This window comes from Carcharodon carcharias, chromosome 2 (assembly GCF_017639515.1).
Source record: "Carcharodon carcharias isolate sCarCar2 chromosome 2, sCarCar2.pri, whole genome shotgun sequence".
Classification (NCBI taxonomy): Eukaryota; Metazoa; Chordata; class Chondrichthyes; order Lamniformes; family Lamnidae; genus Carcharodon; species Carcharodon carcharias.
In genome coordinates, this window is record NC_054468.1 from 127,839,696 (window position 1) to 127,852,774 (window position 13,079).

The 13,079-nt window shown below is 41.9% G+C and overlaps 1 protein-coding gene across 8 annotated transcripts in view; it reads left to right on the forward strand.

Annotated features, from left to right (window-relative positions):
- The window catches only part of rmnd1 (required for meiotic nuclear division 1 homolog), a 70,908-nt gene that overhangs the window by 22,223 nt on the left and 35,606 nt on the right, over positions 1-13,079 (forward strand). For all 8 annotated transcript variants that reach the window (XM_041211454.1, XM_041211463.1, XM_041211409.1 and 5 more), the window contains 2 exons: positions 9,005-9,113; positions 12,696-12,771. In XM_041211454.1, the coding sequence (XP_041067388.1) occupies positions 9,005-9,113; positions 12,696-12,771 (185 nt within the window). The remainder of the gene's footprint in view (positions 1-9,004; positions 9,114-12,695; positions 12,772-13,079) is intronic.

The window sequence follows — 13,079 nt, forward strand, 5'->3', positions numbered from 1 at the left end:
TCCACATGCTGCAAGAGCTGGACAACATTTAGGCTTGGGCTGATAAATGGCAAGTAACATTTGCACCACACAAGTGCCAGGCAATGACCATCTTCCACAAGAGAGGATCTAACAATCCCTCTTGACATTCAATGGCATTACCATCATTGAATCCCCCACATCCAGAAACTGAACTGGACCAGCCATATAAATACTGTGGCTAGAAGAGCAGATCAGAGGCTGGGAATTCTGCAGTGAGTAACTCAACTGACTCCCCAAAGCATGTCCTCCTTCTACACAAGTCAGGAGTGTGATGGAATACCCTCTACTTGCCTGGATAAATGCAGCTCCAACAACACTCAAGAAACTCGATACTATCCAGAAAAAAGCAGCTCACTTGATTGGCACTCCATCCACCACCTTAAACTTTCACTCCCTCCACCACCAATGCACAGTGGCAGCAATGTGGACCATCTAAAGATGCACTGCAGCAACTCACCAAGGCTTATTCCAAACCTGTGACCTCTGCCACCTAGAAGGACGAGGGCAGCAGTTGCATGGGAACACCCACCACTTGCAAGTTCCCCTCCAAGCCACATACCATCCTGACTTGGAGCTATATCACTGTACCTTCACTGTCGCTGGGTCAAACTCCAGGACCTCCTGCCTAACAGCACTGTGGGTGTACCTACACCACAGGGACTGCAGTGGTTCAAGAAGGCAGCTCCCCATCACCTTCTCATAGGTAGCTCAGGACAGGCAATAAGTGGAGGCCTATCCAGCGATGCCAACATCCCATGAACTAAAATAATGTTCAAACTATGACAAGATTAGAATTGAGTGATTTCGATGGAACCCAAATTGAGCACCTGTGAGCAGGTGACACTTGATGATACTATTGATTACTTCTTCCATCATTCGCTTTTGACTAGCTGAAAGGATTAGCTGAATCATTTAGCAGGAGAAATAATAGGAACATGATTCAATAAAGAGGTATCATGAGTACCATTGATGCAAAGGTCATACAACTGCTGTGTTTTTTTAATTTTCTTATAAATAAAGGTGTTATGGTGATTTCTCCCTAGTACCTGGGGAGTCCATGACAATCACATTAATCACATCACTTTATCAGAAATTATGATGAAGGATGAGTCCTAAGGCTTCCTATCCTCACTCGCCCCAAATTGCAGATAATTACTGGAAGAAGATCCAAAAGCAAGAAAGGAACGAGGAAAAGGCAGAACAATGAGAGAGGGCAAAAGCAAGTGGGGGAGCAGGGTGGAAGAGGGACTGAACTGGTTGAGGAGAAGGAAAAAGGAAGTGAAGGAGGTTAGAGAAAGAGAGATGGGAGTGAAGAAGCAGAAGGATATAATACTGAAAGGAGGATAAATAGCACTGACAAGAAGTAGTAACTGGTCCAACCAGCCTGTCGCAGACAGTCCTTTGATGAAGTAATAGAGAGGGTTAATGAAGGTAGTGCAGTTGATATTGTTTATATGGACTTTCAAAAGACATTTGATAAAGTATCACATAATTGATTTGGTAGTAAAATTGAAGCCCAGGGGATTAAAGGAGCATTGCAAACAAAATTGGCTAAGGGACATAAAGCAGAACCATGGTGAACGATTGTTTTTCAGATTGTCTCCCAGGTGTCAGTATTGGGATCACTGCTGTTTTTGATGTATATAAATTACTTGGACCTGGGTATATAAGGCATAATTTGAAAGTTTGCAGACAACACAAACTCAGAAAGGTAATAAACAATGCGGAGGATAGTACCAGGCCCCAAAAGGATGTTGAAAGATTGGTGAAATGGGCAGACACATGGGAGATGAAATTTTAACGCAAAGAAGTGTGAAGTGATGTGTGTGAAGTGGCAGAATGAGGGCAAGCAATATAAATTAAATTGTACAGTTTTAAAGGAGTTGGGAGTGTTTATGCACAAATCATATTTACATGACAAGTTTAGAAAGCTGTTAACACGTATGGGATCCATGGCTTTATAACAGGCCAGAATTTTCCAGTCCCATTGGTGTTGGGCATCATTGAGGGGCAACAATATAGCAAGAAGGCCAAAAATCGGTTTTACGCTATAGTGAAACTAGTTTGCGGTTGTCTGTTCCACCTATCAAAGGCAGGCCGTGTTTCCCGTCGCCACACATCGGGAACGTCATTTTAATAAATCTGCATCTAATAATAATCCCTGCTCATTGGAATCACCCCCACCCCATGTCAAATTTATCTCCCACATCTGCGTGCTTCAAGACTGCCTTTAAAAGGTGTGCACCTGATGAGCTGAACTTCGAGGGGAACTTGGAGGTGAGTGACGCAACTTTTTGCAGCGCTCGTGAGCATCACCCATAGGAATCAGGGAAGAGGTGATGCGCATTTGTGAGGACCACAGAGTCACATTTTCCTGGCTGGCTTTCAGTGCGGTGCCAGGGCAAGGATTCCAGTGCAGGTCCGACCAAGCCGGGGTTGTGGGGCAAGGCAGCGCAGACAAACTGAAAGCATACTCAAACACATGCCGAGGGGCCGGTGGGGTGGGGGGGCAGGGGTTGGTGAGGAAAGTGGCCATGCAGTTGGAAAAGCTTGTCAAAAGTGAGCATTTTTCCATAGCTGAGACTGTTCAGCTGCAGCTCCATTGACAGGCTTGGAGTCGGGCCTCTGAAGCTTTTCTGCCTCCTCAAGCAATGCAAAAGCATGAAAGTGCCTCCAAATGCTCCAGAACTTTTCACCCCTTGGGCGCAGACTCCAAATTAATGTGCGTTACAGGGGGCAGCAGAGCAATTGGCCAACTGGGCAAGTTGTACAATCCCCTTGTGAAAGATGGTCTTGGTACAGTCACTGGTGGAGGTGCTCACAGCCCTTTGGAATGTCTTTATTAAGATGTGGACCAGTATCCATTATGGTTCAAGCTAGCAGTGCAGCCTTGTAGTGCAGGCTAGGAGAATGCCTGCACCTGAGCTAAGAGCACAGCATGCAGTCCAATGGCCGAAGCTGCCGCCAATTGTTCAAGTTGAATGGGGTGGAGGTGGGTGGGGTTTCAGACAGTCAATGAGCGGACTACACACTGGCCATCCAAGTGGTGCCCAGAATTCTCCTGCATGCATGAGAATTAAAAAGAGAGGCTCTTAGTACACCCATGCCAACCCATGTGTCTCTCTCTTTGATACTGCAGGAGGAGAACATCAGGATTGTGGAGCCTGGTGACTTAGCGGTATGCCTGATGGCTTACAGAGACAAGAGAAGAAGAAAAGAGCGGTGGAGGTGCTTGGCTCAGCAAAGGGAGGAGTGTCTTCCTCAAGATGAAGGAGCGGCAAGGCCTACTTTGCACACAGATCCACAGCTTGCCTTTGCAGCCCCAGCAACTGAGGTGTGACCAAGTCCAGAGGCTCCTTGTCTGACTTGGACTCAGCAGAATTCTCACCTCGAGCAGTCCTCAGAGTGCCGGAAACCTGGGAAGTCCCTGCTACTGCCTGCTGTGGATCAGACAGTGCACTGTGCTTACCAGATTGTGACCCCAAGGCTTCACTAGAACCAGGTCCCATCGAGATGTGTGTCTCTGCACTGGTGGAGGGTGTGGGTTAGCGCTGTGACGGGTATTCAATTAGGGTGTCATCAGAACCTTCTTCCGAGATGCATTCGGGGCTTGAGTCAAGGACCTGGGTCATGGACCTCCTCGGCTACTTCCCACATGTTCCTAGAAAGCAAGGAGAGATAATTAGTGCACAGCATTGAACTGTGGAACAGGGGAACTGACTCACAGCGTTGTTGTCTGATGGATGTTGCACTGCTGGATCCCCACTTGGTTGTGTACCGCCGACTTCAACATCAGCACAGGAACGTCTAAATCTTCATCGGCCTGCTGGATGACTTTATTTTCAAAGTCTGTGAGGACCTTGATGTCCGGCATTCTTCCACCAGTCTGCAGCCTCTCCCTTTTGTTGTGAGCCAGCTTGTCCTGCTTGAATACAGATGGAGGGAGTGTAAGCAGGACGCCTACCTGGCCAGATGATAAGTATCCCTGGCATGTGTGGTTGGTGAGTGGTGCCATGGACAAGATGAGGACCCAATCCGCAGGGCAGATGAAGGTGTGCGTGAGAGAGTGAATGGTGATGTCCTTTGAACTGGAAGTGAATGAGATTCCTGTGGATGTGTGATTTGAGAGTGATGAGAAGAGTGACTTACCCTGATGGAAGGGAGGAGATCATTCATCCTCTTTCAGCACTGGATAGATGTCCTCTTTTGCAGGGTGTTGACGCTGAACACCTCTGCCACCGTCTCCCATGTTGGATTGGTGACCTTGCTTACTGATCTTCGTCCAGAGCGGAGATAGAGGACTTCACAGTGGGCCTCCACTGCATCCAGTAGGCACCCGAGGGAGGTGTCGTTAAATTTGGGGGCAGCATGTTTCCTCCTTTTGCCAATCATGACTTTGCAGCGGCGTCCGATGCCTTAGAGAATTCTAGCTCTGTACAGAGACAGCCTTTACATATTACTGAAGGCCTGAGGTGATGATGGGGCGGGCGAATCAGAGGCCGCCTTGCCAGCGACCCGGCGTGTTTCTTAGGAATGCATTATTAATGAGGTGGGACAAGCCGGGAATGGGACAAAACCGTGCGAAAAACCACCATTGCGGTCGGCGGGTAAAACATTCTTTTTCCTGCCCACTACCGCACTTTGTGCAAATCTAGGAGATTCTGCCCATAGAATACAAAAGTATGTTATGCTAAACTTTTTATAAGTTACTGGTTAGACCCTATAGATGGAGAATTGTGTTCCCTCCAGGCACTTCACTTTAGGAAGCGTGTCACCCAAGACAGGGTGCACAGGAGATTTACTAGAATTGTCCCAGGGTTATGGGATTTGAGTTACATTGAAAGACTAAAGAAGCTGGGTTGCTTTTCTTAGAAATGCAAAGGTTAATGGGATATTTAAGAGAGTATTTTAAAATCATAAATGATCTTGATACAGTAATAAAGGAGAAACTGAATCTGGTGGCTGAAGGGTTGGTAACCGAGAACAGATTTCAGGTCATTGGCTAAAGAACCAGAGGTGAGCTGAGGAGACATTTTTTTATTCAGGGAGTTGCTGCAATTTGGAATGCATTGCCTGAAATGGTGGTGGAAGTAGATTCAATAATAACTTTCAAAAGGAAATTGGATAAATACTTTAAGGGGAAATGTTTGTTTCCCCAAAAGCCATTTGTTCATCTGAATTACTGTAGTCTCCTGTAGCTTGCTTTTATTGCATTTGGGGGGCCAGAGGTCAATTTCCCAGAGTTTATTTTCCCAAATTAGCCTAAGGTTATTTTTCTTGTTACTTTCCCTATCCCAGGAGATTGTGTGACTTCAGTGGGAGGAGGGGGATTGTTGCAACAGGCCTAGATAAAGCAATCATTTTTCATTTACTTACATTTAAATATGCAGATTATTTTTTGGATGGACTTCAGGAACACCAGTGAATTTCAAGTGGGTATAACTTCCCTTCCTTGCAGAAAGATAGGCCTTACCTGAAGTTACTCCAAAACAAAATCTCAATTTATTTGGTGTCAAACAATTTTTCTGCAGTTTTCAACAAGTCCTGTGGCATTAGGAGCATAATCTTGTTCCACTCTGTGGCTGCTTTGGGCCCATTCTTATGGGAATGAAACAAAAGATTTTTGTAATAGTTAGGCAGGCCATTTGCTAGTAGAATTAAAGCTCAGTTGATTAGGCATTTGATTACATCACAGAATAAATTTTCGAATGGCCTTAGCTAGTGTCTGTGAGGCAGTTCTAATAACTTCACTCAACGTTATTATTATCATTTGGGCCTTTTTTCTAAAAATGGTTTGTTTTTTGAGAGATCGATTATGAAGGCAGACTTTACTCAAAGATTAGATTTGCCTCCCAGTGTATAGAACTAAGTTATCATTTAATATGTGGACAATAGATGAATGTGAGAGAGCAATTGCATGCCTTGCATTGCATACATACTGAAATTGGTTTATTCTCATTCTTTGAATATAAATCATCCTTCAAATAACAAGCTTACATTATCCGCAGCCATTTTTTCTTCCTGACCTGGAATACACCAGAAAATATTATGATAGACTCTATTTGCATAATATTTCTATTACTTTCTAAGATTTGTAATCCCTGAGAACAGTTTTGTACAGGAAGGGGAAAGAGGAGGATGCTTATCTTAACTTCCTTAAGATTTTTAATGCAGTAATGTTTCCTTTCTCTCCTGACATGTCTGAAAATAGCTAAACTAAATCTTTGGAATATCGAGGATAACCTGTATTCCAAAAAGGAGGAACTCTACATACAGTTTCATATTCCGTTTTCATCATCTTGGTACCCGTGGTACTAGAATGCCATTTCCTCTGCCACATTGCTCTCTCCAGCTCTTAAAAATTGTGGCCACATTAGTGGGATGTTATGGTTATAAAAGCCTCACAACCTGAGATTTTACTGCTTAACAATGCATTGTGATCAGACGTTGGGAGTGTGCTATTCAGCATTTCAGGTAACCGTGGTCATTGGTCAATTTCTGATTTTTGTGGCATAATTGAAAAGCAACACCCTCATTCCTATTGATGAGTATAGAATTCTAGTTTATATATTTTTAAACAAATTTGTGCATGTGTTTGCAGTGATAAACTCTATCGTTTCAATTTCTGATATTTCACAAAATGAACTGTCACCATAGAAATAAAGCAAGCTTTGTCTGGCATGTTCTCTGTAAATAACCTCTTACCAATTATGCTGATAATCATTGACGGCGTTCAGTGGCTGAGCATATGATAATATTGGAATAAATGACCTACTTAGATAGGAAAATTATTTTAAATAGAAAATGTTATCTATAATAAATTATATTCAAGTTGTAATGTACCTCAGAATAAAAGAGTACAGTCAGGTTCTAGTATAGTGAAATAGTGCTTTACTGCTGTTGTCCCCTTATGTTTAGTCTCATTGGTCCATCCTTCTGAAGTCCATCTTTTTCTTTAAGGTGGTCAAAAGAAATTTCTCCTTGTTACTTTCTCACCATGCCCCTGTTAAGTTTCTTTCTTTCTGTTTCTGTTATTCTGATATTGTCTCCATCATTCTCTGTGCTTTTCTTTCTGCTACTTCTCACAACTGTTTGTGATACATTAAATTCTCTCTAACTGCAAGATTTCACGATTGACTTAGTAAGAATAATTAAACACTTAATTGATACAAAAAAAGCCTTGCTGATATAATATTTATAATTCTGTCTACCAGACAAATTTACAAAACCTTCTTTAGATGCAAAAGTAACTTTATTTCATTCATTATTTATATTCTAACATATTTATTGTGGTGGATTTGCAGTATTTGATTAAGACGCATCTACTTTTTGTTTATCCTTCCCTCCCAAAATCTTGCTCCTTTTTCTCAATTAATTACATTAAATGTTTTTCTCTTCCACTTCTCACAATGGATTTGCAACTCATGTTGCAGCTATCATTTGCCCCGGGATGTTTTTAGCTTGCAGTGGAATAGGTGATCGATGCCATATTCGGGGCTCGGCTAATTCTATCTGCAATCCCTGAGGTTGGCATCAAAGTGCTGGATGGATTCCCATCAGACCTGTGCAGACATTAGTTTCCCTTTGTGATGCAAAGAAGAAATATCCCAAGCGAAGGTGTAGAATTAGAATTTTTAATTAATGGTATTCAATATAAAACATTTTTAAATTTTTTACTTATCTATTTTTGAAATGATAGTTCCTTCCAGTCCAAATCTTGTCTAAAGGCAGTGTGAGAACTCCAGGGAATTCTCAAATCAGGCTGTTGTGAGTAGAGAATTTAATCTATTTCACAGTCCAGAGAAAACATTGAGACAAATCAGATATGGGAAATTGTCCAGCCCGACAGGGGATCAGCCTTTTGTACCCTCTCTTTTAGCCATGATTCATTCGGCAAAATGAATGAATACCCATTTTTTTAAAAAGCAGTGAAGACATTGACTGTTCATATTCCTAAGAATGGCTCCCAAAAGATAGTTACTCAAGCTCTATCACAGCTTGATTCTTTGAAAAGAGAATAAGGATGCAAATCTGAGGAAAATCAGGAACAAAAATAAATGTTAAAATTGCCATCAGGTAGTAAATTATCAGGTGGCAGGTGGATAAGCTGGTAAAGAAAGCATATGGAATGCTTTCCTTTATTCAATGAGGTACTAAATACAAAAGCAGGGATGTAACGCTGGCACTGTATTAAATGCTGGTTAGCCAACAGCTAGAATTTTGGGTAGACCTCTGATCAACACATTACAGGAAGAACATAATTGCTCTGGAGAGAGTACAGAGGAGATTTATAAGAATGTTGCCATGGCTTGAAAATTGCAGCTATGACGGAAGATTGGATAGGCTAGATTCCTTAAAACAGAGGAGGCTAATGAGTGACCTAATTAAGGTAGACAGGAAAGACCTATTTCCCCTAGCTGAGGGGTCAGTTACCAGGGGGCATAGATTTAAGGTGATTGGTAGAAGGATTAGAGGGGACATGAGGAAAAACCTTTTCACCCAGAGAGTGGCGGACGTCTGAAATTCATTGCCTGAATTGGTGGTTGAGGTTGAAACTTGTTTAAAAGTTGGATCTGCACCTGAAGTGCTGTAACCTGCAAGGCTACGGACCAGGTGCTGGAAAGTGGGATTAAACTGCGTGGCTAGTTTCTTTTTTTCTCTTCTTTGGCCGGCACAGACATAATGGACTAAATGGCCTCCTTTTGTGCTGTAACTTTTCTATGATTCTATGCTGATGGGTGTTTGCAGCAAATATTCACCCTCATCAACTCTCATGTTAGGAAGCATTTACAAGGCCAGGTCCTAATTTTCTTCTAAGAGTGGTTTTGAGGAAGGAAACCAGCAGCTTTTGAAATAAATCCAATTTTTCATGTACCTTAGAGTAGAACCACATTAGTCTTTACAACAAAACAAAATTGTTTTATCAGTGCTTTGTTAGACTATGCATATTATCAAACGGTTTTATCTCTGTGTCTCTGTATAGGGTCTGATGAAGTGTACAGCCTTCGCTACAGCAGATGAGTATCATTTAGAGAATCTTTGCCATGATCTGATGTCATGTGGTTATCATGAAATAACAGACCTGCCCAGAGGTAAGAATAGCCATTAACCCTGTATATCAATGAGATTTTTAACACTGCCATAACCATACACTATAAATCCCCACATGAGAGACTTCACTACACTGTATAAATGTGGCTCCATAAAGGCTTAAGGGAAAAGTGTGTCAAGTGGCATAATGGCCCAGAACTTGCTGAAGCAAGACAATTTGCAGTGAGCTGTATTTTTTTCCTCACCCTTCAGCTGCAAATAATTCCGTATGGCAAATTGCTAGAAGTGTGAGCTTAAAACAGTGAAGACAGTAGGACCTCTGGGTCCCTGGGGAACAAGGGGACCAGTAGCCTATCTCCTTAATTAATGAGATTTAAGGATAGAGAAAGAAACAAAGGGACAGTGGAAAAGAAATTATGATGAATTATGGGGGGAATTTTAACCCCCCAAGAATGGGAGGCGACTTAATTTTTAAAATTTTTAGAGCCAAGCACAACCTGGCTCCAGCATGCCCACTTTCCAGCTTAATGAAGGTGCATTATGGTGCTGGTGAAACCCACACATGAAGTTTGGGATTTCATTATTGCAGGTGGGCAGGTACCTACCTACCAGGCACAATTAACATCCTTAGGAGACATTGATGAGGTCTTTTCGAATTGCTTTTCACTTGGCTCCTAATTTAGCTTGTGCAGCACAGGTTTCCCAGGGCAGGAAAATGGAGGTGAGTTTGAGTAGAAGTTTAGGTGGGTATTTTAAACTTATCATTGTCTCACCTAAATAAAAGCTCACTTATTGCAGCTCTCTCTCAGTTTTCTCTGGAAAATGTTTGGCAGAGAGTACTTGTGAGGCTGGAATTTTTTTCAACTTTGGAGGATTTCAAAAAGTCAAGATCACAATTGGAGGTGTGTTGGATGGGCTTGACAGTACACCAGAGGAGGAAGACCATCACCATCTACATCACTGATGGTGTGTTGGTGGGATCAATATGTGCGCAGCAAGGAGGCAGAAGGCACTACCCACACCACAGGGTTTACAGACAGAGGTTGTCGCGTCCGGTGGTGGCAGACACCTGCAGCCTTCTTCAGGGATACCTTCTCCCTGCTGGACATAGTGGCATGCATTACTAGCAACAGCAACATTGATCACCACCCTCAGTTTTTCACCTCCAGATCCTTCCAGGGTGCTACCAACAATATATCCAGGATATCCCAGTTAGCTGCATAAAAATGCACCAGAAAGGACATAAACAGATTGTTTAGGGCCATCAATTATATAAATCTCCTCTATAGTGGCAATAGCCAGATTGAACAAGCGTTCGGATTTGGCTCCCTTTTGAAAGCCCTGATTGTATCTGCCTCCACCACACTCTCAGGTAGTACATTCCAAATCTTAATCAATTGCTCCAGAAAAAAGTTTTTCTTCCAGCCACCTTAAATTGGTGTCCTCTGGTTCAGACCCTTTCTCCATTGAGATCTGTTTCTGTCCATTTGCTGTTTGGATCCCTCATGATTTTGAACACTGCTATCAATTCTCCTCCCAACCATCTCTTTTCTAAGGTCCACCATCCTCCCAAAACCACAGCTTTTCCAATCTATCTGCTTAATTGAAGCCCTCATCCCTAGAATCATTCTCTTAAGTCTTTTCTGTGCACTTCCTGCACTTGTGTGTGTCCAGGACACAAGAAGTGTTCTGGTGTTCCCACATGGAACAGGATGTGCAATCCATGCGACAGAGGTGCCCTGCTATGCCTCAATGATTAGACTAACTAAACTTAACAGAAACAAACTAAAGACTTACATAAAAAAAACTCACCAGCTACTCACCAATCACAAGAAGAGGTTCATGCAGGTATCACGAGTTTCCTGGGGGCTGTCATGATGTTATCTTAATGCATAAGTCCAGCGTTCCAGACTTTTACAATCCAGGAAGCATACTTAAGGGCTGTCTTCTAGGAGATAAGGGGTACTGCCTTCAAATTTGACACAAGATACCTGTGAGGAACCCCACCAACGAGGCACAGGAGCACTACAATGAAAGCCACATGATAACCCACTCTCTCATCAAGAAAGCCTTTGGATAGCTTAAGATCCATTTCAGACACCTAAAAAGGCCTGGAGGTGCCCTTCAGTCCTTACCAGTGAGGGTGTCCTGATAGATGGTGATGTACTACATCTTGCACAGGTTAACATTGCTACTCACCTCCTTAGCTACTTCCAATCAGGCCTTTTTGGTGAGAATAGCAGTTTCTTCCTTCCATTGCTAGGGAAGTACATGTTTGTGTTCCTGACTGCGCTCAGCAGTCATTCTAGCAATTAGTCACTGAATCTGGGTGCTGCCCTTGCTCAAGGCCCACCATCCTTCCAGAACACTTCCGATATCTATTTGTGCACTGTCCCCTTAAATATAGATGGATTGAGTCATGTGGGTGCATACTGCAACCATTGCACAGCTTAAAGACATGAAACTTGGAATAAAAACAAAAATAAAAACAAAAAACTGCGGATGCTGGAAATCCAAAACAAAAACAGAATCACCTGGAAAAACTCAGCAGGTCTGGCAGCATCAGCGGAGAAGAAAAGAGTTGACGTTTCGACTCCTCATGACCCTTCCACAGAACTGAAACTTGGAATTCTAAATTAAGTTTTGCAGTTGAAATGATATCATTGATTCTGACCTGGTTATTTGACTTCTGGGTTTCCCCATGCAATTCCCTCCCCACTGCCACTCATCGCCATCCAGTGCATGGAAGCCACCTTCATATTAGTGAGCACATGTGACAACTGCTTGAAACCTGTGGAAAGGTTGATCGCACGCTCCATTTCTCATGTAGCTAACAGAGGAACAGCACAAATGATCCCGCAATTTGTGGCAATAGGCAGTTCATGGTGTATCCCTTGCTTGCCAGAAATTGACTTATTTTTAAAACACTAATAACAGTGCATGCCTTTAACTCATTGTTATTTTACTGCTCATCAAAGTGAAAATAAAGAATATGTAAATTGAAGAGTTTTTTTGAAAATTGCTTTTTCTCTTCTTCACTTTCTGGGCTCAGGTTCAGTGATAGATATGATTCAATCCTTTTGTGACACTGAACCAGACTTCTTGTGGGAGAAATGACTGACATCACAATAAATCCCATCATTCCATGCCTTGTTCACCCAAAGAGGAAAGTAAGCAATGGGGTTCTGCTGTATGCAAAGAAGAATAATTTAAAAATATAATTCATATTATGCAACATTACAGCTTGTACTGCATAAACATCAGCACATCATCAAAATAAAATTTTAACAGTCTCACTACCTGGATAAATGATGACTGCGCATTGCTCTATTTACTCAAGTAAATGATAATTGATGAGGCAAGTAAGACTCATACAATTAGGATGAGTTTGAATGTTCATTGATCCTGGAAATCAAACATTATACAAATCTTCTGTAATGTCCATTGCTATTCAACCTCCATTCTTGGCGACTGATAACTTTAATAACAGTAAGTAAATGCTTTCATTTTCTGTTGTTTTGCTTGCATAAAGAATGCTACAAATTGAACTGTATCACTTTTTTTTTACATAGTATTAAATCCTTTACAAATCTCTTTATTCCTTCCTCAATGTTTTTCCCCAGATGCCTCAAATGTCTTGGTAATTGGAACTGATATGTTGGCCAAGCCAAATGATTATGGATTAATTTTCTTATTCAGGTTGGTTTGTATGACATCTCTGCACCTACTACTTCTCTGTAAAATGTGTAATATTTGGGTACACTCTAGTGCACAAGTTGCACTTTGGAATATTTTGTGTTCTCCCAGTTCAAGGATATGACTAATGCAACTGATCATTTTTTTGTTAAGTTGACCCCCATTAAACAGGTGCAGCTTATACAAAGGATTTCTGCAATCATTTCCCTATTCTAACAGTTTAAACTGTTTTGTTAAATGTCAACTTTACTGAAGTAATAAATGAAAAGGGATGCATTTAGATAGGTTTTAGCATACAGAAATTTAGACAC